At 37.0% G+C, this 22,617-nt stretch overlaps 3 protein-coding genes and 1 non-coding gene across 11 annotated transcripts in view; 2 read left to right on the top strand and 2 right to left on the bottom strand.

Moving 5' to 3' along the window:
- TRAPPC13 (trafficking protein particle complex subunit 13) overlaps window positions 1–6,411 on the bottom strand; it is a 39,270-nt gene extending 32,859 nt beyond the window's left edge. For all 7 annotated transcript variants that reach the window (XM_021701808.2, XM_021701809.2, XM_021701810.2 and 4 more), the window contains exon 1: window positions 6,068–6,411. In XM_021701808.2, the coding sequence (XP_021557483.1) occupies window positions 6,068–6,113 (46 nt within the window). In that variant the 5' untranslated portion in view covers window positions 6,114–6,411. The remainder of the gene's footprint in view (window positions 1–6,067) is intronic.
- SHLD3 (shieldin complex subunit 3) lies at window positions 1,820–2,701 on the bottom strand. Its single transcript, XM_021701815.2, has one exon. The coding sequence runs from the start codon at window positions 2,699–2,701 to the stop codon at window positions 1,946–1,948; it is 756 nt and encodes a 251-aa protein (XP_021557490.1). The 3' UTR covers window positions 1,820–1,945.
- Window positions 6,412–6,807: 396 nt separating the features above from the next.
- Window positions 6,808–22,617, top strand: part of TRIM23 (tripartite motif containing 23) — a 33,457-nt gene continuing 17,647 nt past the window's right edge. For both annotated transcript variants that reach the window (XM_044916695.1, XM_021701763.2), the window contains exons 1-6: window positions 6,808–6,944; window positions 11,812–11,974; window positions 12,736–12,857; window positions 16,959–17,237; window positions 18,253–18,435; window positions 21,784–21,999. In XM_044916695.1, the coding sequence (XP_044772630.1) occupies window positions 6,864–6,944; window positions 11,812–11,974; window positions 12,736–12,857; window positions 16,959–17,237; window positions 18,253–18,435; window positions 21,784–21,999 (1,044 nt within the window). In that variant the 5' untranslated portion in view covers window positions 6,808–6,863. The remainder of the gene's footprint in view (window positions 6,945–11,811; window positions 11,975–12,735; window positions 12,858–16,958; window positions 17,238–18,252; window positions 18,436–21,783; window positions 22,000–22,617) is intronic.
- On the top strand, window positions 20,440–20,545 carry LOC123325400. The gene has a single exon (XR_006540409.1). It is a non-coding gene; the product is annotated as a U6 spliceosomal RNA (small nuclear RNA).

The raw sequence follows: 22,617 nt of genomic DNA, 5'->3' as shown, positions 1-22,617 counted from the left end.
TTCACTGCTTCTGAAAGAGGCAGAAAGCAATCCAATACAAATGAGAAAACTTAAATCTGCCACATGTGAAGACAAACTTTTTAATAAAGTGTGATTCTTGGCTAAAATTAACAACTCAGGAAACAACAGATGTTGGTGAGGATGCAAAGGAAGGGGAACTCTCTTACACTGTTGGTGGAAACGCAAACTGGTGCAGCCACTCTGGAAAACAATATGGAGGTTCCTCAAAAAAGTTAAAAATAGAGCCACCCTATGACCCAGCAATAGTACTACTAGGTGTTATTCAAAGGATACACAGACAAGTGATTCGAAGGGGCACTGCACCCCAATGTTTATAGCAGCAATGTCCACAACAGCCAAACTATGGAAAGAGCCCAGATAGTCATTGACAGATGATTGGATACAGAAGATGTGGTATACACATAAAATGGAATTATTAATCAGCCATCAAAATGAATGAAATCTTGCCATGAAGTGGATGGAACTAGAGGGTATTATGCTAAGCAAAATAAGCCAGTCAGAGAAAGACAAACACCATATGATTTCACTCATGTGTGGAATTTAAGAAACAAAACAGATGAACATAGGGGAAGGGAAGGAAAAATAAACTGAAAATGAGAGGGAAGCAAACTGTAAGAGATGCTGAACTCCAGGATACAAACTGAGGGTTGCTGAAGGGAAGGTGAATGGGGGGAAGGGGTAATTGTGTGATGGGAATTAAGGAGGGCACTTGACATAATGAGCTGCGTTACATGCAACTGATGAATCAGTAAATTCTACCCCAGTAACTAATAATACAGTGTATGTTAACTAAATTGAATTTAAATAAAGAATTAAAGTATGATTCTTGGATTAAAAAACTGCTCATAACAACCTTTATTGTATAATCACTTTGGGTATTTTTATGAGGAGATGTGTAAACTCAATTTATAACATTCTGCTCATGGGAAACTTAAAATAACTCTAGGAACCAGTCAACTACCAATCAGCATTAACCATCATTAAGACTGAACTACTTGTAATAGATTAAATAAAGAATAACGATCTCTTATCCACATTTGATACTTCCCTTCAAAATAAGTTACATCCTTAAAGATACATTATAGTTTAGGCAAATTAGACATTTTGTACTTCTGTTTCAAAATTCCACATCAAATATTGTCAGTTACAGATTTTTGGAAACATTGGTAGAATTTGGGCTAGTTTCCCAATTTGAACTATGTTCATGCTACTTGAATAGCATTTGCAATGAACTGGTTTTATTTTAAAAAAATCATTACACTTTAGAAGAGTAAAGAAAAAACACTATAAAATTACATTTGGGGGCTTTACCAAAATCCAAACTATTCACTGTAATTCACTGCAATATCTAATTCAACCACTGAAAAAGTAACAGAACAAAAGGGATAGAACATTTTATCTCTAAACTCAGTATAAATAACAACTTAGCATGATTCCTTTAGAAGACTACTAAAAGTATAACCCAGAAAGCTCTTGAGTTAATAGACATGTCTAGGAACTCAACTGATGGCCATTTATTTCTGGAAAACAACTGTATACAAGTTACCACACAATTTTTTTTTTTTTTTTTTTACAATATTAAGAATGAATAGGCTATCTTAGTGAGGGGTTAAATTAAAAAGTTAAAATCCCATAAAAATTGATTGATCTCATTATTTCATAAGTTTTTTTTTTTTTTAAGATTTTATTTATTTATCTGACAGCGAGAGAGGGAACACAAGCAGAGGGAGTGGGAGAGGGAGAAGCAGGCTTCCCGCTGAGCAGGGAGCCTGATGTGGGGCTCGATCCCAGGACCCTGGGATCATGACCTGAGCCGAAGACAGACGCTTAACGACTGAGCCACCCAGGCGCCCCTGATCTCATTATTTCAGATCATACTCAGTTCATTCAGAATATTCTTCTCTTTAACAATCAGTGAAATTCATTACATACTAAAAATAACACCATATTTATGCACGAATAAATTCATTTTCCCAGCAAGAGCTAACCTTCCTTTAAGAAGACTTCCCACATATTCACAGTACGTAATATCACAGAACACCCATATTTGGCCTAAGTGTCTCTGAAATGTAGCATTACAAGATGGAAGTTCATTGTGCCTGATGATTTGATTGAGTTTTGCCCAAATGTCTTCCAGAGTTTGGTTGTTACAAATAGCATGCTCTATAGTCCATCTTGCTCTATAAAGTGAATGCAAATTCAGTGCCTTTAAACTATCTTGCAATTTTTTAGACAAAGGAAAAATATTTTCAGTACAATTACTGTTGGGAAGTGAAACACTCCAAAACCTCTTCTTGTGCTGTCTTCCCTTTTCTGAATGTTTATCTAGAGTTCCAGAATTAGTCTGTTCATTCAGTGAGTGTGACCGGATTAAGTGCTTCCTTTTTTTTAAATTAGGTTGAAATTCCAAAAGATCTACTGTGCAATCGTAACTCTGTGATTTAACATCACGTTCTGAAATGGTTAAGTACGGTTTCACATCTTCAGCTGCCTCTTCAGAAATCACAGGTGGTGATCTTTTAGGTTTGAGTGGAAGTTTGGACCCATCATGCAAACACCAAGGAATAAATCTCGATAGCGGACGTGTAGGAAAGTCTTGAATTGCTTTCTCTGCGATTTTTGGCAGTTGTGTGGGATCATTCTTATATGGTCGATAATGTAATATTACTTCTGTAGTCATTCTGCAGTAATCCAGTTACTCTTAATGAAGAAAACATTTCTTAGATGCACTCCTCAGCACTAGAATGTAATTTATAATTATAAGACTCTCTTTCCAAATCAGAGGGAAACAGGACCTAAAGTGGAAGTATTGCAAAGAGTAAGATATGGTAGGGATAGCCTACACACAAATAGGGAAAAAGAAAAAACAAAACCAATCCCAATATGATATTTTACCAAGTGCTATTGGTAAATGTGAATTTAATCCACAAAGCTGGAAATGCTTTATCTCACCAAAATAAGGGATCTGATTAGATGCCTTATAAGATCACTTCTAGCCTAAAACTGCTAGGAGTCAACAAGTCTAACTCAACAGATATAAAGGATTTGGAACTATTGTTACTAATATATTAGGTAAATAATATTAAGACTATAGCAGAAACAAAGGGTAAATTAGTGATTTTTAGAATACTAGATTCATTTGAAGATAACAAAAATGTAGAAATACTTAAAAATTTGAGACATCTGAATTGAGGACAATGAAAATCATTGTAATTTTTAATGCCTTGAGAAAAATAATTTTATACTTTAAAATTATATGAATTCTGCCAAATATACAGAGTACTTAATGATTTTATTTCATTTGCAGTAGTAAACACTAGTAACATGAACATAGTTTAACTCTGATTTTAACCAGGCTAGGAATGGGTTTGTGACGAAGTCTCCTTTGTATAAACGGGGGAATTTCACAGTATCAAGACCTTAGTACCATGGCTCCTGAATTCCACTTTGGAGGAGGACCAAGAAGGCTAGACCTTCCCTATTTTTTTTTTTTTTCCCTCTTAGAGCAAAGAAGTCTTCAAGTTGCCCCAAATGAAGTCACTGATAATAAGTTCCAGCATATAGTTAGGCTCCCTAACCAAGTCCAAAGCTGCATGAGCCATAATGCAGACTCTTTCAAATCCTAATTCCTGGAGGAAAAAAATGAGAGGTTGTATCTCTTCTCTCCCAAATCATTAGAGAACTTTTTGAAGGGGTTCTCCCATTGCTAGAATGACCATGGACGGGGACTCCTGTCATGATGTCACAATACTCGTTTGACCACTGATTCTGAAGAGTCAGAAGTAATTAATCTCATAATGATTCTTTTCACCTACTGTTAACGTCCATTAACAGATTTGACAACTTAAATTCATAAATGACTGTGATCCTTAACATCCATAATTTTAATATGAATCTAAACATAGAGAGCATATTCTTTTTTTTTTAAGATTTTATTTATTTATTTATTTGAGACAGAGAGAATGAGAGACAGAGAGCATGAGAGGGAGGAGGGTCAGAGGGAGAAGCAGACTCCCTGCCGAGCAGGGAGCCCGATGCGGGACTCGATCCCGGGACTCCAGGATCATGACCTGAGCCGAAGGCAGTCGCTTAACCAACTGAGCCACCCAGGCGCCCTAGAGAGCATATTCTTAAAAGCATTAATAATGCTTTTATGTTTTCTTTCCTCTTTCTTACACTTTCACATTGTAAGATATGGCACTGAGAATTCTTTCATTTTTTGAACGTAGTCAATGTCGTACTCCGAGGATGATGAAGTTCTGAGAGCTCCTTAATAATTTATAGTAAGAAAGTAAACTTAAATTACCACATAAATTGATATATTTGGCATCCAACAATCAGTACAATTAAAATCTGTGAAAAATTTTTTAATAATTTTATTTTTTTAAAGAAATCCCTACACCCAATGTGAGGCTTGAACTCACCACCCCGAGATCAAGAGTCACACGCTCCACCGACTGAGCCAGGCAGGTGCCCCAAAGCTTGTGAAAATTCTTGTTTAACAAGGGGGGGGGCAATGGTACCAAAGAGCTTTAATAAAACTGAAATTATCCGTGAATTTCAAAGGACTTATCCTTTTAGGCCACTAAAATAGTCTCCCAGGTTATCTTCTATTTCAGAAAATAAAGAAAAATAGAAAACTAAAAATACCCAATGGCAATTAGCTTCCACATCACTGGAATGTGTGTTTAATAGCTTCCAGCTTGCATAAAATCATACCTAGGAGCTAAGAGAACTGTTCCAAATTCCCATCAAAATAATTGATGAGAGAATGTTCTCTGAAAATGCTGTTTCCTTCATTAGGAGGCAATAAGGAGTCTTGGAAAGATGGAGGAAGGCCTTGTGTTGAAATACTGCCTCCAATTACTTACTAGCTTTGTGACCCTGAAAAAGTTTCTTAAATTTCTGATAGATATTAAGTAAAATCTATTCCACACACTTGATGTAAGATTAAGAAAAAACGTGACAGTTACTTTTCCTTTTTCTCCAGAAGAACCCATTTTAGTCTAGCTCATTTGCTCAGGCTAAGCTTACAGGTCCTGTTGCTGTATTACTTAATATTGTTTTTTAGTTCTATGATCAGAGACAACCCTATTAAATTCAGCTATCAGTATATGATTTTATGTTACAGATGGGACTGGTAAGCTTCTGGAATGTGTGATGCCTACATCATAACTGGAGAGGGGATAAGGGTCCCTCAAAATGGATGCCACAAGGAAGGTAAGTGCAGTGTAACTGAATTCAAATGCCTCTTGAGCCTTTTCTCAGCTCAGTCCAAGAAGTTACTGGTAACCACACAGTACAGCATCCAAGAAAGAAGAAGCTCGTTCGTGGAAGTAGAAAACAGATGAAATAAAGCTGAAAGCATTTTAAATAAAAGGTTTTCAGAAAACAGTAAGAATTCCAGAAAAACTCTGCCCTGTTGGTTTTCCCCCAAATAATGATATAATTAAATCATCAAACTTATTAAAAATTGTTGCTGTGTGCAGAAAACGAAAGTTGGCATTAATTTTCCCATATCCACAACTTTGAAGTAAACTGAAGTTTTAACAAATCTAAACTATACGTTGTTGTACGATGTATTTCTAAATCCTTGGCACTGCTTACTGCAATACTAGACTAACTTTACAGATGAAGCTGAAGCCTAGTAACTTTATCAGTGCCACATGAAGGCACAATAGACAAGGAAAAATCACTGTAGATGCCTATTGTAAATCATCTTGGTTCACTGGGCTCTCCCCGGGTAAGGTAGGGACCTTAGCTTCCGCGGCTAAAACCAGTCTGGTAACTGCAGCATATCACACAATGAGTGATTTGCCAGGTATCTATTCCATTCTAGAGGAAGGCTGTCAAACCTAAAAAGCAAAGAGAAGAAATTGCTTCCTTACACTCGGCGCCAAAGGACAGAGCAGGAGGGCAGGCACTAACAGTGTTTAAGAAAAACGAGGCCTACATCCCAGGGACCAGATCTATGTGGCAAAGGCTTCGAGAATTAGTGAGAGAAGAGGAGAACAGACTAAAGGGAGTCAGGTTCGTAAAAGTTTACCTTTCAGGGCCAGCAGGTGCTCCTGTTTGGGGGGATTCACTTCCATTTTGACCGGCACTTTCGACCCACTGCCTACGGCAGCTGAAGAGGTTCAATGCAGCCCGGAAGAAAACAGAAAAGCGGACGTTCGGGAAGATCAAATCACTCCCAACAGGCTCTCTGCGCTGGTGATGCCGTAAATTCTCTTCTTAGCACCGTCCTTTACGGACTCAACGGCTTCTTTTTACCAAAGCCATCTCTTGCTTCTTAGAGACCTATACATAACATACTTCCCTATTTTCAAGCCACAGTCACACATCATGACTTCAAGAAACCACTCCTCGGTGACAATACGTAGCTTCCCAGATCCGTACAATGCGGAGTAAAAGAAACGGATTTTGCATGCTGGGATTTGTAGTTTAAACAAAACCGCATTGCATGCAGGGAGATGTAGTCCCCCTTTGCTCCCACATCTATTCGGCAATTAGGAAGAGATCGTTACTGAAGCGGGAGTTTCACCCCGAAAATTTACTTCTTGCTTTAGCCCTTCTTTTTTCCTTTAATTTTGTTCCTGCCCTCAGTTGCAGACTCCCGGATAATACCAATATAAATAGCAAAGCGCTCATATATACAAGGCTGTGCAGCCAAAGAGCTAGTGACTGGCAGGAGGAGGAGCCCAGAGGTCAACCCAGCGGCGCTCCGCGTCTTACTGCGCCTGTGCGCCGGCGGCGAACGCGAGGGCTCTGGGTAGGTGGCTCGACCCCGCCCCTCAGCTGAAGGCCGTGACGGCTCTTTCTGCGGCACCGCTCCTCGTAGGATGGCAACCCTGATTGTAAACAAGCCTGGAGCGGGACTAGACAGTGGCCGTCAGGGCAGCCGAGGGACGGCCGTAGTGAAGGTGAGGGACATTGCGTGATCTGTTCTCCACCATCGGCCTCCCTTCGGTTCATCCCTGAGGTCTGGCGGCCGCGCCCGGGCCGTCTTCTTTGGGCCTTTGCGCCCCTCTCTGCTTTACAAGCCATGCCATCCCCTCCGCGATTTTTATCTCTTCGGGCTTGGAGTTGCTTCGTCTTCGGCTCATACCAGTCCTCTACTTGGCCGATGGGGACATTTGTGAAAAGAGCTTATGGGCCTGTGAGACTGACTTTGACCGGTCTTTGCTTAGGTCCTCTCCTTTTTGTTAAGCTTAACAGGCATTAGTTTATTTTTTATTCAATTGAGCCATTGTTATCGCAAGGTATTATGTTAAGTATTTTACCTCGTTGATACCTACTTATGAGGTATATGATAATTACCATTTGACAGGTGAAGAAACTCAGGTTTACGTTAACACAGTGTGTCATGGATCCAGGGTTGACTGCCTTTAAAATCTGGTTTTCATTATTGCACTACTTCTATAACCAGACATGTAGTAATGGCTGATCTGCCCCCTCCTCTTTTATTAGTATAGTCTGTCAACACTTTTGAGAAGTGTCCCTGCAGCAGCATGGCTGAACATTAACGTTAGGATATACGAATTGCCCTATGCTTCAGGTTTGAAATTCTACCATGCTTAAATGCTTCAAAATGTATTTACTAACAAATCAATTGAAATATGTGGGATTCACATTTCCCTTCCACTATATACATATGGAAGATCTGCAAGGGAGAACTGATCTCATCGGTTTGTAGAATAACTTTCAGGATTGTTGTAATCTGAGTTATGGGTAATTCTCATTACTGGCTACATATTGAGAGTAACTGAGGACTTAAAAAAAAAAAACCCTACTGATAACGTTCCTTCTCCCCAAGTTCTGATTAACTTGACATCACTATATTTTTTTAAACATTCCCAGAAGTGATTTTAATGTGCAACCAAGGTTGAGAACCACTATACCAGGTAATATCTGAAGTTATTTTAAGATCTTGGGTAATAGGCACCTGTGATTTTTCACTTAGTGTTGGTTTTATATGACAACAAATCCTACATTTCTGCTCACAGGTATATTATCAATTATTGATGGCTTTTGATTCATCTGGCCTTTTTATATTGAAGTTATTCTGAAGGTACACAGCATATCTGAGATAAAGAGGAGCCCTGTTATTAGGCATGTTACATGGTTGAGGTTTTATTTATTAAATTGTGCTTTACCTAAGTAGAGAATACCTAAAGATTATTTTGTGATTTAGATTGAATCAAGAAGTTGTTATTAGAATGGATATTATTGCTGTATCTACTTTTGTTACCCTAGTTGTCTTAAAATCTCAAAAAATATACAAAAGCCTTGTATTACTCAAATTTGTTACAGCACAGAGTTTGATATTTAGAGGTTCACTTTGTTTTTATCTTCACATGTAAAATGTGCCTCAGTTGTGCAGTAGGGTAGTCCTTTTTGGCAAGATCCTTATGCCATAATTTGTAAGGAGGATGGTGGCATAAATTAAAAAAACAACTCTGTCATTTTCATAGATGAAAGCAGAAATTATTCATTGGAGGGTGAAAGTTGAAGTATATAATGCTAAAAGGTAAAATAATGAACAAGTTGATAATGAGGGTTTTTTCATTAGAAAACTCAAAGTCAAAAATCTGATATTATGAAATTATTTACATTCAAAAAAGTCAGAAAGGTACACCTGGGTGGCTCAGTTGGTTAAGCGTCTGCCTTTGGCTCAGGTCATGATCCCAGGGTCCTGGGATCGAGCCCCGCATGGGGCTCTCTGCTCAGCGGGGAGCCTGCTTCTCCCTCTTCCTCTGCCTGCCGCTCCCCCTACTTGTGCGTGAGCTCTCTCTCTCTCTCTGACTAATAAATAAAATCTTAAAAAAAAAGAGTCAGAAAAAAAAAGAATCAGGAAAGTTTCTTTTGAAGAGTGAGTCTTCTTAGTCTGTTTAAAATATGGTCTGGTTAGGGTGCCTGGCTGTCTCTGTTGGAGGAGTGCGCTACTCTGGATTTCAGGGTCGTGAGTTTGAGCCCCATGTTGGGGGTAGAGATTACTAAAAAAATAAATTAAAAACTTAAATAAAATATGGTCTGGTTTATTAAAATTTGGTTTACATGTAATAAGTTTGAAGCTCTCTTTGGCATATTTGTGAAGTTGTTAAAATTAAGAGCTTTTTTCTTATTTAGGGTTTAATTCCTTGTGCTGTTAGCCACAGTTTGTGTTCATAAATACTGAAGAAAGAATTTCTTATTCTTTTGTTTACGGAGTTGATACGAAATAGTCTAGTAAGTTTATTTTTGGACCCGTGTTTAGTTTATAATAATCTGTGGTATGTTATTAGTGCTTTTTGAAAAAACCTGTAGTAGCAACTTAAGTTCTTTTATCTTGTGTAATTATGGGGTCAGAGGTAAAAGATATGAATGGACTGAAATTTAATTTGATTGTTTGGAGTTTAGGGTCATAATTATGGTGTTACAGAAATGAGGACATTATAAGAATGTTGCATTTATTTTATATCTAATTCTGTTATATCTTTTCTGTATTGAATGAATCTGATATTTAAGTGAGACCATTTAAATGAAACTTCTGTCCTGCCTTTTTTAAAAATGTAGGATACATTTAAGTGTTTGTGTATAATACAATTTATGTGTAACTTTTCCCATCTATTTTCCTTCCTCATAGGGAGCCACTATTCCAGTGTAATCAGTTTCCTGTGTATCCTGCTAGAAAGATAGTATGCCTGTATAAAAATATACATACAAATGTATGTTCTCTTTCCCCAGTTTTATGCAAAAGCTAAATATTCTATGTATTTTTCACTTTGCTTTATTCATATGAAATCATTCTGTATGTGTACATAAGAAACTTCCTTTTTCTCAACAAACCACATGGTTTTGCAGTACATGAGTATACTATAGTTTATTTCCCAGTCTGTATTGCTATCTATTTATTTTGTTTCCAATCATTTGCAAGTGCAAATGGTGCTGTAAGGAATAACATAGAGATCTTGACACACATGTGTGATATATTTGTCAGATAAATTCCTGGAGATAGAATTACTAAGCTATGTAAACTCTTGATAGGTATTGTCAAATTGCCTTTCATAAAGCCTATGTTAGTCATTAAATATTTCACAGCAGTCAGCAAGTATAAGAATATCTGTTTTCCCACATCTTCACCAACATAAAGGGTTACACAAAGGGTTATCAACCTGTTTGATCTAATCTGAAAAAAGTATATTGGTTTAGGTTTAAGTGCATTTCAAAGTGTTTTGAGTGAGATTGAACATCTTTTCAGATACTTAAAGAGCTGTTTTTATGTCTTTTCTTGTGAGTTGTGTGTTACATTTAAGCCTCTTTTGAACCATACTGGGATGCAAGCCAATTATGAATTATCAATTTACAGTGAAAGATGTTTGTATTTCATGCACTAAGTCCAAATTAATTACAGAGTTAGTATTAAATTTTTAATGGATTAAGTCTGATTTCCACTGTGGATTTTCTGTTTTTTACATTGCATGTGAATTTGTTGGGGGATGGTGGTTGGGCTGAACTGTTTTTAATTTTTAATCTTGTCAGACTTTATTTATATAAGCACACTAGTACTGGGTTGTTTGTAATGCCCTGTTTCTGAGGGCTTTTTGATCTAAGAGGGAAAGACAGGCTGGAAGCCAATAATGGAATTAACACGTTTAGGGTGTTAAGGTGAACACTTATCCGTGCATGATGGCCCAAAGGGTAGTGTGGTCATTTCAGTTGGAATGAGCTGTGGGTACACTGGGAGATACGGTTGTTTAGAAATTTGTTTATTAATGTTAAAAAAAGAATCTACTAGGAAAATGTCTGTTTAGCTATTTCCTCATCATTAGCATAAAAAAGAGGCAACAAACAGTTTGTCATGTTCTGGGAACTACAAATTGTTTGATATAGTTTGAGAATAGAGTCTAAAGGGGGTGGCAGGGAAGCAGTGGGATGGAGGCCAGATTGTAGCAGGTCATGGATGGCCGACATAGTTAGTGATATAATTGAACAGTTCAGTGTGGGTATTTTTAAAAAATAAATTAAAATTGTATGACACTTTGAATATATTGGCAGATAAAGGTACCAACAGTGCTTCATTGGTAAAAATATAGTTTGTTGACTAATTATAAAACACTTTCATGGGCTTGGGAATCAGAATATGCTGATTCTTGTCACTTCTTTTAACTGACCACATGGCCTTGGGCAAGTAATGTGCCTGAAATTGGAATTATATAGACAACATACTTTCTAACCCAGGGGCATATTTATTAATTGAGAACAACGAATTGAAATTTAAGTCTTAGCTGACTGCTTTCTTAACTTTACATTATGTAATATAAATGGATACTAGAAAATACTTGAATATTACTTACAGTCTGTTCTGAACAAGTTCTTGATCATTTACAAAGGGTAACTGTCACCCTAGTACATATTTCAAATGATTTCTGTTCAAATTAATGATGGTCTTTTGGGGGCTATGTAATTGCAGAGAAATTGTTTAAGAACCCAACTTTGGTAGAATTACATATTATACAGATTCAGATATAATGAATCAAGACATAATTTTCAAAAGATAAAGATGATGTTAATTTACAACATTATCTTGGTCCCTAACAGTTGACATTTCAAGGAGATTTCACTATGATGTAATTTTTATGGGGTCTGTCAGATGAAATGATAAAAGGTGATTTAAAGTTTTACACTCTAGACTTTTTCATGGAGGAATAATGAGATTGATTTAATATATTAGATCGAGTTTTTTTTAGCCTAAAGTATGTGTGCTATTAAAATCATTTAAAGAGTACATGTTTCTTTTCCAAATATTAGGTGCTGGAGTGTGGAGTTTGTGAAGATGTCTTTTCTTTGCAAGGAGACAAAGTTCCTCGCCTTCTGCTTTGTGGCCACACAGTCTGTCATGACTGCCTTACCCGCCTCCCTCTTCATGGAAGAGCAATCCGTTGCCCTTTTGATCGACAAGTAACAGATCTAGGTAGGAAAATATATTATGTGTATTTAAGATTTAAAATTGTTTGGTTTATTTGTATGAAAAGGAGTTTGTGTAGTCATTGATCGCTGCAGCTTCTAGGTTAGATGAGAGATGGGGAAAAAGGTTATCTTTAGCTGTTCGAGTTCCATTTTACTGAGAGGAGTTATTTTAGATTAAGTGTATGTTTCATACAGTGGTTTTCAAACATTGGAATCAGAGCTTATTTGTAGTTATGAAATCAGTTTAATTGGCTCTGAGTAGGTATTTTAAAGAAGAAATAGAACAAAAAATGTGGGTGTGTTACACATTGTTAGAGTGAATACTGGTGTGTGAAACTTTTGTTTCAGCTGTAAATATACACATATTTTTAAAAATTTATTTATGTATAAATAAATGTACGTTATCCTGTGTTGTAATGGCAAATGTATTTCTTACTGTAGGTTGCTGTAAAAAATACTGTAAAGCACTTGTTTTAATATATATTAAAAGTCATTGACAAACTAGGATTTATAAAGTTAAATGATAGAAAAATAGTAGAACCTTAAGTATGTTTCTACTTACAATGCTGAGGTGTTTTTGTTTTTTAAAGAGAATTTTAACAAGACAGTAGTTCTAGCATAGAAAAATAATGTGGAAAATTTGAATTTGAAGATTTAGACATTATTAATGATTAAAATATATGACAAATTACTATTGAGGTATGAGATAAAATGATTAATATTCCATTTTGTTAGATTTAGTTTTTATTTTTATATTTATTCTAGGAGATTCAGGTGTTTGGGGATTGAAAAAAAATTTTGCTTTATTGGAGCTTTTGGAACGACTGCAGAATGGACATATTGGTCAGTATGGAGCTGCAGAAGAAGCCATTGGGATATCTGGAGAGGTATTGATAGAACTTGGTGTAATATTATGAGCATGAATTTTTTCTTTTAATTTAAAGTATTTACCATTAAAAGCACAATCTTACCTCACTTGCTCCAGCAGATAGGATTCCAGAAACACAACTTTTCATTACATTACAGTTTTGTAGACAACAATATTCCTAGCTGAACAGCAGTAAAACTTAAACTTGAATTCTCTGAAAATACTATACCCAAAGTATGTTTTATGTATAAACTTATTTCCTTATTGTAATTCACTTCTACCCAAGGATAAAGTCAAAGAGGAAGAAGGTTACAGAAGGGTAAGAAGAAGGTATAAGCTACAAATTAAACCAGAGAGTGCAAAAGTGAATCAACAATAAATAGTACAGCACAAAGAAAGAGAACTCCTTGAAAGAGGCCAGGTAGTATAGAGGCCAAATGCTTCAAAAATAGCAGTAGCTCCTGAGGGAATCACTACTATTAAATATCTTCATGAAAAGTTTAAATTGTGTGTAAGTATACTCTCTTTATCCAACAGGCCAATCGTCCAGTAAATATTAGAACGAAGCTCATTAACACAGGTTAAAATACATTTTTATTTTTTTATTTTTTATTTTTTCAATTAAGTAAGCTCCATGCCCAATGTGGGGCTTGGACTCATGACCCTGAGATCAAGAGTTGCATGCTCAATGGACTGAGTCAGCCAGACGCCCCTTAAAATACATTTTTAATGCTTGAAGAATTGTCCACATAGCTCATATTATTCTACTAGATATAAGAATAGTTGTAGTAAATAACAGTATTGATGTTGGCGATCAACTTTAAAATAACAGGTTTAGTATCAAGGAAAAAAATATCTGATTTCTGCTTCTCTTTTATTAAATCATGATTTCTTTTTTTTTTTAAAGATTTTATTTATTTATTTGACAGAGAGAGACACAGTGAGAGAGGGAACACAAGCAAGGGGGAGTGGGAGAGGGAGAAGCAGGCTTCCCGCGGAGCAGAGAGCCCGATATGGGACTCGATCCCAGGACCCTGGGACCATGACCTGAGCCGAAGGCAGTTGCCTAACAACTGAGCCACCCAGGTGCCCCTAAATCATGATTTCTTTATGTAAAGTGAATCACTGAGTTGAATTTCAAACTGGAGCACTGTTTTCTTTTTATTTTTTTTCCTTCGAGATTTTATTTAAATTCAAGTTAGTTAACATGTAGTATAGTATTAGTTTCAGGGGTAAATTTAGTGATTCATCACTTGCATAGAACACCCAGTGCTCATTACATCACGTGCCCTCCTTAATGCCCATCACCAATTAACCCATCCCCCCCCACCCCCCCCCCCCCAATCTCAGGTTGTTTCCTATAGTTAAGCATCTCTTATAGTTTGCTTCCCTCTCTGTTTTTATCTTATTGTATTTTTTCCCTTCCCCATGTTCATCTTTTTTGTTTCTTAGATTCCACATGAGTGAAATCATATGGTATTTGTCTTTCTCTGACTGATTTATTTTGCTTAGCATAATACCCTCTAGTTCCATCCATGTCATTGCAAATTTCATTATTTTTTATGGTTGAGTAGTATTCCATTGTATATACATACCACATCTTTATCCGTTCATCTGTCGATGGACATTTGTGCTTTTTCCATATTTTGGCTATTGTGGATAGTGCTGCTATAAACATTGGAGTGCATGTGCCCCTTCAAATTACTATTTTTGTATCCTTAAAATATCTAGTAGTGTAATTGCTGGGTTGTAGGGTACTTCTATTTTTAACTTTTTGAGGAACCTCCATACTGTTTTGCAGAGTGGCTGCCCCAGTTTGTATTCCCACCAACAATGCAAAGGGTTCCCCTTCCTCTGCATCTCACTAACATCTCTTGTTTCCTGATTTGTTACTTTTGGCTATTCTGACTGATGTGAGGAGGTATCTCATTATGGTTTTGATTTGTAGTTCCCTGATGATGAGTGATGTTGAGTATTCATGTGCCTGTTTACCATTTATATGTCTTCTTTTGAGAAATGTCTGTTTGTGTCTTCTGCCAGTTCTTAACTGGATTTTTTTTATTTTTGGGATGTTGAATTTGATAAGTTCTTTATAGATTTTGGATACTAGCCCTTTATCTGATATGTCATTTGCAAATATCTTCTCCCATTCCTTTGGTTGCCTTTTAATTTTGTTGATTGTTTCCTTTGCTGTGCAGAAGCTTTTTATCAGTTTCTCTTTTGTTTCCCTTCCCTCTGGAGATGTGTCTAGCAACAAATTGCTGTGGCTGAGGTTCCAGAGGTTGCTGCCTGTGTTCTTTTCTAGGATTTTGATGGTTTCCTGTCTCACATTTAGGTCTTTAATCCATTTTGAATTTATTTTTGTATATGGTGTAAGAAAGTGGTCCAGTTTCATTCTTCTGCATGTTGCTATCCAGTTTTCCCAACACCATTTGCTGAAGAGACTGTGTTTTTTCCATTGGATATTCTTTCCTGCTTTGTTGAAGATTGGTTGACCATATAGTTGCGGGGAGCACTGTTTTCTAAAATTTTTGTAGTTCTTTCATGTGCTATATCTTTTATCTTTCAAAAGACATTAGAATATTGTCTAATGTTGACCTTGTAAGTTATTTGTCATGTCTGGAAAACAGAAGATACGAATTTTTAATTTTACATGTACCTGCTTCTCATAATTGCAAATAAAAAATGTTTACCTTTGGGTTCTTTTTTTTTTTATTTTTTTTTAAAGATTTTATTTATTTATTCATGAGAGAGAGAGAGAGAGAGAGAGAGAAGCAGGCTCCCAAGGAGCAGGGAGCCCGATGCGGGACTCGATCCCAGGACCCTAGGATCATGACCTGAGCCGAAGGCAGACGCTTAACCATCTGAGCCACCCAGGCGCCCTGGGTTCTTTTTTTAATTTAATGTGATATTTAATAACACCATTGATGTGTTTTCTAATTTTTATTTCTGGAACAATTTATGCCAGATTGCTCCCTTTCCATTTATGGCCTTTTAATATTCAGCATAAGTTTCAAAACATTCTTTTTTTTTTTTTTTTAAAGATTTTATTTATTTATTTGAGAGAGAGAGAGCACAAGAGGGGGGAGCGGGAGAGGGAGAAGCAGACTCCCTGCTGAGCAGGTAGCCCGATGCGGGACTCGATCCGGGGACTCCAGGATCATGACCTGAGCCGAAGGCAGTCGCTTAACCAACTGAGCCACCCAGGCGCCCTCAAAACATTCTTGATTATCTGACGTGTAAAGGTTTTCAACCTGGGTGCTTTTTAGTAACTCATGAAATTAGAAATAATATTTAAAAGCTTATATATAACATAGGTTTTATTTGTTTATTTTTTATTTACTTAAATCAGTGCTTTTTCACCCAGGATTGTGCAGTGAACTCACCTGTTGAGTTTTAGAAAAAAATACACAGCTCAAGCTTCTACTACAATCTATTGGAATAAGTATTTCCTCGGTTAGAGTCTGGGCATCTATGTTTTTAAAAACTTTGCAGCTGATTCTTGTGCATACACCTGCTTCTCAAAATAGCATTTGCATTTCTCTCTTTTCTATACATCACCATGATAAATAGTATTTAAAGCAGTGTCGGGGGGGAAGGGGGAGCACGGGGGGCACCTGGCTGTCTCAGTCAGTAGAGCATGGGACTCTTGACCTCAGGGTTGTTAGTTCAAGTTCCACATTGGGTGTAGACATTACTTAAAAATAAAATCTTAAAAAAAAAAATTAAGCAGTGGGGATATATTTATTATCAGTTTTTTTAGTCTTTAAAAAAAAAAAAAAGATTTTTAGCCTGTATTGTGCAGTTTCTTTTATATAAAATGAGGGGCTTTCATGGAAGATATCTTTACACTGACTGTGAACCTATGAGAACAGTTTTATTTTTGGCCTCAAATTCATAGCACATATTGATAATCAATTTTGGAAATAGCTTCTCACTTACCTATAGAAATGAATATTTTCTTAGATGAGTCATAAATGACTTTTTACTTAATTACCAGCATATTTTCATATGTAAAGCTTGGTCAGTTAAAAAAAGATTATGGGCTTTTATATTTTAAAATTTGTCATGTTATAATGATTGAGGTTCAGTTTGAAGACATTAATTTCTTGTTTATCAGAGCATCATTCGTTGTGATGAAGATGAAGCTCACGTTGCATCTGTATATTGCACTGTATGTGCAACTCATTTGTGCTCAGAGTGTTCTCAAGTTACTCATTCTACAAAGACATTAGCAAAACACAGACGAGTGCCTCTAGCTGATAAACCTCATGAGAAAACCATGTGCTCTCAGCATCAGGTACATGCCATTGAGTTTGTTTGCCTGGAAGAAGGCTGTCAAACTAGCCCACTTATGTGCTGTGTCTGCAAAGAATATGGAAAACATCAAGGTCACAAGGTATGAATATAATTAGACTGGATGACTCTACCTAGTTTACCAACCTACCATTTGTTTCCATTGATTTTGTTCTTTATGACAAGTAGGAATTGAAAAAGAGTTCAGTAATGAATGGTTGAGCTTGGCATGAAAATAAATGAGAGATTTAATTTTTGAATATCCTAACAAAAATTTCAGAGAGGCCTTAGCATTCTTTCTTCACTGAAAAATAGCTTTCCAGTAGGAAACAAAATTTCTTTGTGTGCATGTTTTCATAATGCACTGGATTGTGTTGACAATATTTATGTCTATTGATGAACTGCTATTTATGGTGAAATTATAAAGTAGTGAGTCTCTTGGATTCTTTTTTTTTTTTAGAGGGAGGGAGAGAGGGAGAGAAGGAGGGTGATGGGAGAGGGAGAGAGAGAATATCTTTTTTTTAAGATTTATTTATTTATTTTAGAGAAAGAGAACGTGTTGGGGGGAGGGGCAGAGGAAGAGAGAGAGAGAAACTTTAGCAGACTCTGTGCTGAGCATGGAGCCAGATGCAGGGCTTGACGTGGGGCTTGATGCAGGGCTTGATCCTACAACCCTGAAATCACAGCCTGAGCCGAAATCAAGAGTAAGAGGTTTAACGGACTCTGCCACCCAGGTACCCCAAGGGAGAGAGAGAATCTTAAGCAGGCTCCATGCCCATTGTGGAGCCTGATGGGGGTGCTGGATCTCACAACCCTGAGATCACAACTTGAGCTGAAATCAAGAGTTGAATGCTTAACCAACTGAGCCACCCAGGCACCCCATCTTGGACTGTTATTAAGCAATAAATGGACTCCCAAATTCTAAATTATTTCTTTGGAGGATAAATAGTTTTGGGATGAAGGTAAATTAGTATTTATTTTCTTGTGCTTTTTGTAAATGTCTTATAAAAGCCACTTGTGGCTGATGCTTTTTTTTTTATCATTGGAGTGATTTAAATAGCATTTTATATCATTAGTCAATACTGTGAGTTCTTTTCTGTAATTTTGTTGCACTTTAGCATTCAGTATTGGAACCAGAAGCTAACCAGATCCGAGCATCAATTTTAGATATGGCTCACTGCATACGGACCTTCACTGAGGAGATTTCAGATTATTCCAGAAAATTAGTTGGAATCGTTCAGCACATTGAAGGAGGAGAACAAATAGTGGAAGATGGAATTGGAATGGCCCACACAGAACATGTATGGAATTTTTTTCTTCTCTCTTTACATTCTTACCCTTTTTACTTCTAACCTTTTCATCTTCTTATATTTATTGAGCAATTACACTGTGCTAGTACTGCACTAGTGACTGAAAATAAGTTTTTAAAAAAGGCTTTGTCTTCATGGAATTTATAATCCATCGTAGAAGAAAGCCAGTTTTAAGTGTGGTAACTTTATTTTGTGGGGAAGTATAGGATGCCTTAGCATTGCATAAGAGGGGCATTAATTTAGCTGAGTCAGGGAAAGCTTCCCAGAATACAAGATACTAAATTGAGATTTGAAGAAATTTAGTCAGGGAGAAGAGTGGGGTAGAGAATGAATTGTCCCACTGAGGGAAGCATAGGTTAAATGCCTGGTAGTGAGAATTGGACGCATTATTGAAACAACTCAGTTCACTACAGTTGGATCTTTGAGTATTGGCTGGAGCATGACAAGAAAAAAATGTTGGAGAGTTAAGGGCCAAATCATGCAGGACCTTGTTAGCTATGTTAAAGAGTTTAGACTTTATCCCAAGGGCAGTGATGAGCAATTGAAAAATTAGCGTAGGAATAAAATAATCAGATTTGCGTTAAGAAAGGTAGCTTTTCAATGTAGAAGATGAATTGGAAGCAGGAAAACCTATTACTAGGAGGTTGCTGAAATTATCTGGTTGAGAGATGTTTATGGCCTATAATACTACAGTAGTGAGAATGGAGAGAGGTAGATGGGCTTGAGATTTTAGAGTAGTAGAATAGGTAGGTCTTAGTGATTGATAATATTGATTATGTAAGTAACTTGAAGGGTCAGGCATGATGCCTGGATTTCTTTCTTGCCCAAGGGAATGGATGGTGATATCATGCATTAATGGGGGAGGAGGAAGAATTTTGTGAGGGATAATGGGACCAAGATAATAAGTTTAATTAAGATATTGAATGTATTATGTCTGGGAAATAATAAGGAAGATACCTCCAGTGAATTGAAGAGTAAGTGGGTGTTGGGAAGTGAGTGTGTTTAACTTTTAAGAAGTTTAGCTGTAAAGAGAAGGAAGGAACTAAGGGGGTAATTATGGGCTTGCTTTTTAAAATTGAATTGTGGGGACACCTGGGTGGCTCAGTCGGTTAGGCATCTGCCTTCGCCTCGGGTCATGATCCCGGGGTCCTGGGATTGAGCCCTGCATCGGGCTCCCTGCTCGGCTGGAGGCCTACTTCTCCCTTTCCTCCCTGCTTGTGCTCTCTCTTGCTATCTCTGTCTCTCTCTCTCAAATAAATAAATAAAATTTTAAAAAAAATTGAATTGTGGAGGAGAAAGGAATATTTTCAGATGGAATATACAGGGGCATACAAAAATGCAATGTTTTGCTTTGGTAATCAAACAAATTTAAAGCTAAGTCATTGGGGAATAATACTAGTACTGCCTTGTCAAATGTAGTAGTCATTACCCACATATGGCTATTTAAGTTTGAATTATTTAAAAATCAAATAAAATACAAAATTTGGTTTTTCAGTTTCACTAGCTGCATTTCAAGTATATTCAAGTACATATAGCTAGTGGCTACCATATTAGACCACACAGATACAGAATGTATCCATTATCACAGAAGGCTCTATTGGACATTTTGTGCTAGAGTGGAAATATTTTATTCAGCGAATATTTACTGAACACATACAAGAGCTAGATGCTCTTTTAGCATTGTTCTAGCTAAGGAGATACTGCTTTATAAGTCAAAAAGTTCTGCCTTTGCAGTTTATATTCTAACATGGGAAAAGGGTCAGTACTTATGGCAAAAGTATATTAGGTGCTTTGGAGAAAAACAAGAGAAAGGGAGAGTGCGCTTTTATATGGGGTGTTCGTGGACAGACTCCCTGAAAAAGGAACATTGAGCCAAAAGGGAAAGCAGATGAGAATGAGACCCATGCTAATATTTGGGGGAAGAGCATTCCAGGCAGAGAGAAGAGCAAGTGCAAAGGCCCTGAGGTGCCTGATGCACTTAAGAAACTGTGGAGTGCTCACTTCAGTAGCACATACTAAAATTGGAATGATACAGCAAAAGTCATTAACATGGCGCCTGTGTGAGGATGATTTACAAATTTACAAAGTGTTCTATATTTTTAGGGATTAAGAGGTACAGACTTGCCACTATACATAAGTCACAGAAATGAAAAGTACAGCATAGGAAGGAATATAGTCAGTAATACTGTAATAAGTGACAGATGGTGACTATACTTACTGTGGTGAGCACTGAGTAATGTGTAGAATTGTCAGATCACTATGTTGTACACCTGGAACTAATATAACATTGTATGTCAACTATTCTTCAATAAAAACAAATGAAACAACTGTGGGGAGGCTAAATGCAGCTAGAGTAGGATGACAGACTGTAGCAGGAGTTGAGATCAGAAAGGGTCTTATTGGGTACTTGCTCTTCTTTCTGTCAGGAATACTCTTCTTCAATATACTGATGTGGTTTCCTCACTTACCTTCTTCAGATCTTCAGATGTCGCTTTCTCAGGACTTCTGTCCTTGAACACCCCACATAAAAGGATTTTGGCATTTACTCTGAGTGGAATGGGAAACCATTGAAGAATTTTGGGCAGAAGAATAATTGTTTTTGACTTAACATTTTAAAGGATTGGTCTGGCTGCTGGGTGGAGAATACGCTGTAGAGGGCAGGAGTAGATCTAGTGAGACCAATTAGAAGACTATTGTAATCAGGTGAGAGATGATAATGTCATAGATCAGGTTGGTAGAGGTGGAGGAGATGAAGCTTTATCAGATTTTGGATATACTTTGAAGTCAGAATTTTCTGAGGGACTAGTTATGGAATATGAAAGAGAAGTATTAAGGGTGACTCCAGTTTTTTTTAGCTTGAACAACATGGAAGATGGCATTGCCAGTTACTGAGATGGAGGAAACTAGGTTTGGCCGTGGGAGAGACGGGAGAGTAGGTATTCCATTTTACTTCAGATGTCACTTAAACAGTTGGATATCCAAAGGCTGTGGTTAAGGAGAAAGATCAAGTGTTGAGATAGCAATTTTGGAATTTTTAAGGATATAGATGGTATTTAAAATTTCATTAATTCAAGGGTGCCTGGGTGGCTCAGTTGGTTAAGCGACTGCCTTCGGCTCAGGTCATGATCCTGGAGTCCCAGGATCGAGTCCCACGTCGGGCTCCCTGCTCAGCAGGGAGTCTGCCTCTCTCTCTGACCCTCCCCCCTCTCATGCTCTCTATCTCATTCTCTCTCTCAAATAAATAAATAAAATCTTTAAAAAAAAATAAAATTTCATTAATTCACATATAAAATCTTTGTTATGTTTAAGGTTGTTTTAAACTAATTTTAATTTCCTTAGGTGCCAGGTACTGCAGAGAATGCCCGGTCATGTGTCCGAGCTTATTTTTCTGATCTACATGAAACTTTGTGTCGTCAAGAAGAAATGGCTCTAAGTGTTGTTGATGCTCATGTTCGAGAAAAACTGATTTGGCTTAGGCAGCAACAAGAAGATATGACTATTTTATTGTCCCAGGTTTCAACAGCATGTCTCCATTGTGAAAAGACTTTGCAACAGGTAGGTAGGTTAAACATGGTTAGGACAAACTTTAAGAAGGAGGGTTTATAAGGTTAAGCAGATAATTACCACTAGTCTATTTTATTGATAAATATTTTCTTATTATTATTATATGTTACTGCATGCATTAACATTGTGCTTAGGTCTCTAACCTTGAATTGCTCCACCAATCATATCAGTGTCCTCTCCTTCATGTGCCCTCCACACCATAAAACCATGGGTTCTAGAAGCTTTTTAATGTCTTGTCATTCTTCACTCATGCCAAGCCCTTTAACTCTCCTTTGCTAAGCATGCACTATTCTCTCTGCTTGGTGGGCTTATATCTCCCTTTTCTGATAGTGGAAATCCTTCTTCAAAGTTTAGCTCAAATGTTTGCTATTCTTTAAAACTGTCTCTTCCTTGCTGTTTTTTCTTGGGTGCCCCTCTAGCATGTAATACCTATCTCTGCTCTAATTCATTGGTTCTTGACTTTAATGTCATAGTAATCCTATATTTTGTTGGGTTTTTTTTTTACGATTTTATTTACTTGAGAGAGAGAGAGTGTGTGAGTGAGAGCGAGCATGAGCGGGGTGGAGGGGCAGAGGGAGAGGGAGAAGCAGGCTCCCTGCTAAGCTGGGA

The sequence above is a fragment of the Neomonachus schauinslandi genome, chromosome 7 (assembly GCF_002201575.2).
Source record: "Neomonachus schauinslandi chromosome 7, ASM220157v2, whole genome shotgun sequence".
NCBI classification, from domain to species: Eukaryota; Metazoa; Chordata; class Mammalia; order Carnivora; family Phocidae; genus Neomonachus; species Neomonachus schauinslandi.
Note: the sequence above shows the minus strand (reverse complement) of the source record. Positions and strands in the feature narration are given on the sequence as shown.

What these genes read in the sequence shown, in the direction of transcription:
- SHLD3 (XM_021701815.2), bottom strand. Translation starts at nt 2,701, where the DNA reads ATGACTACAGAAGTAATATTACATTATCGACCATATAAGAATGATCCC.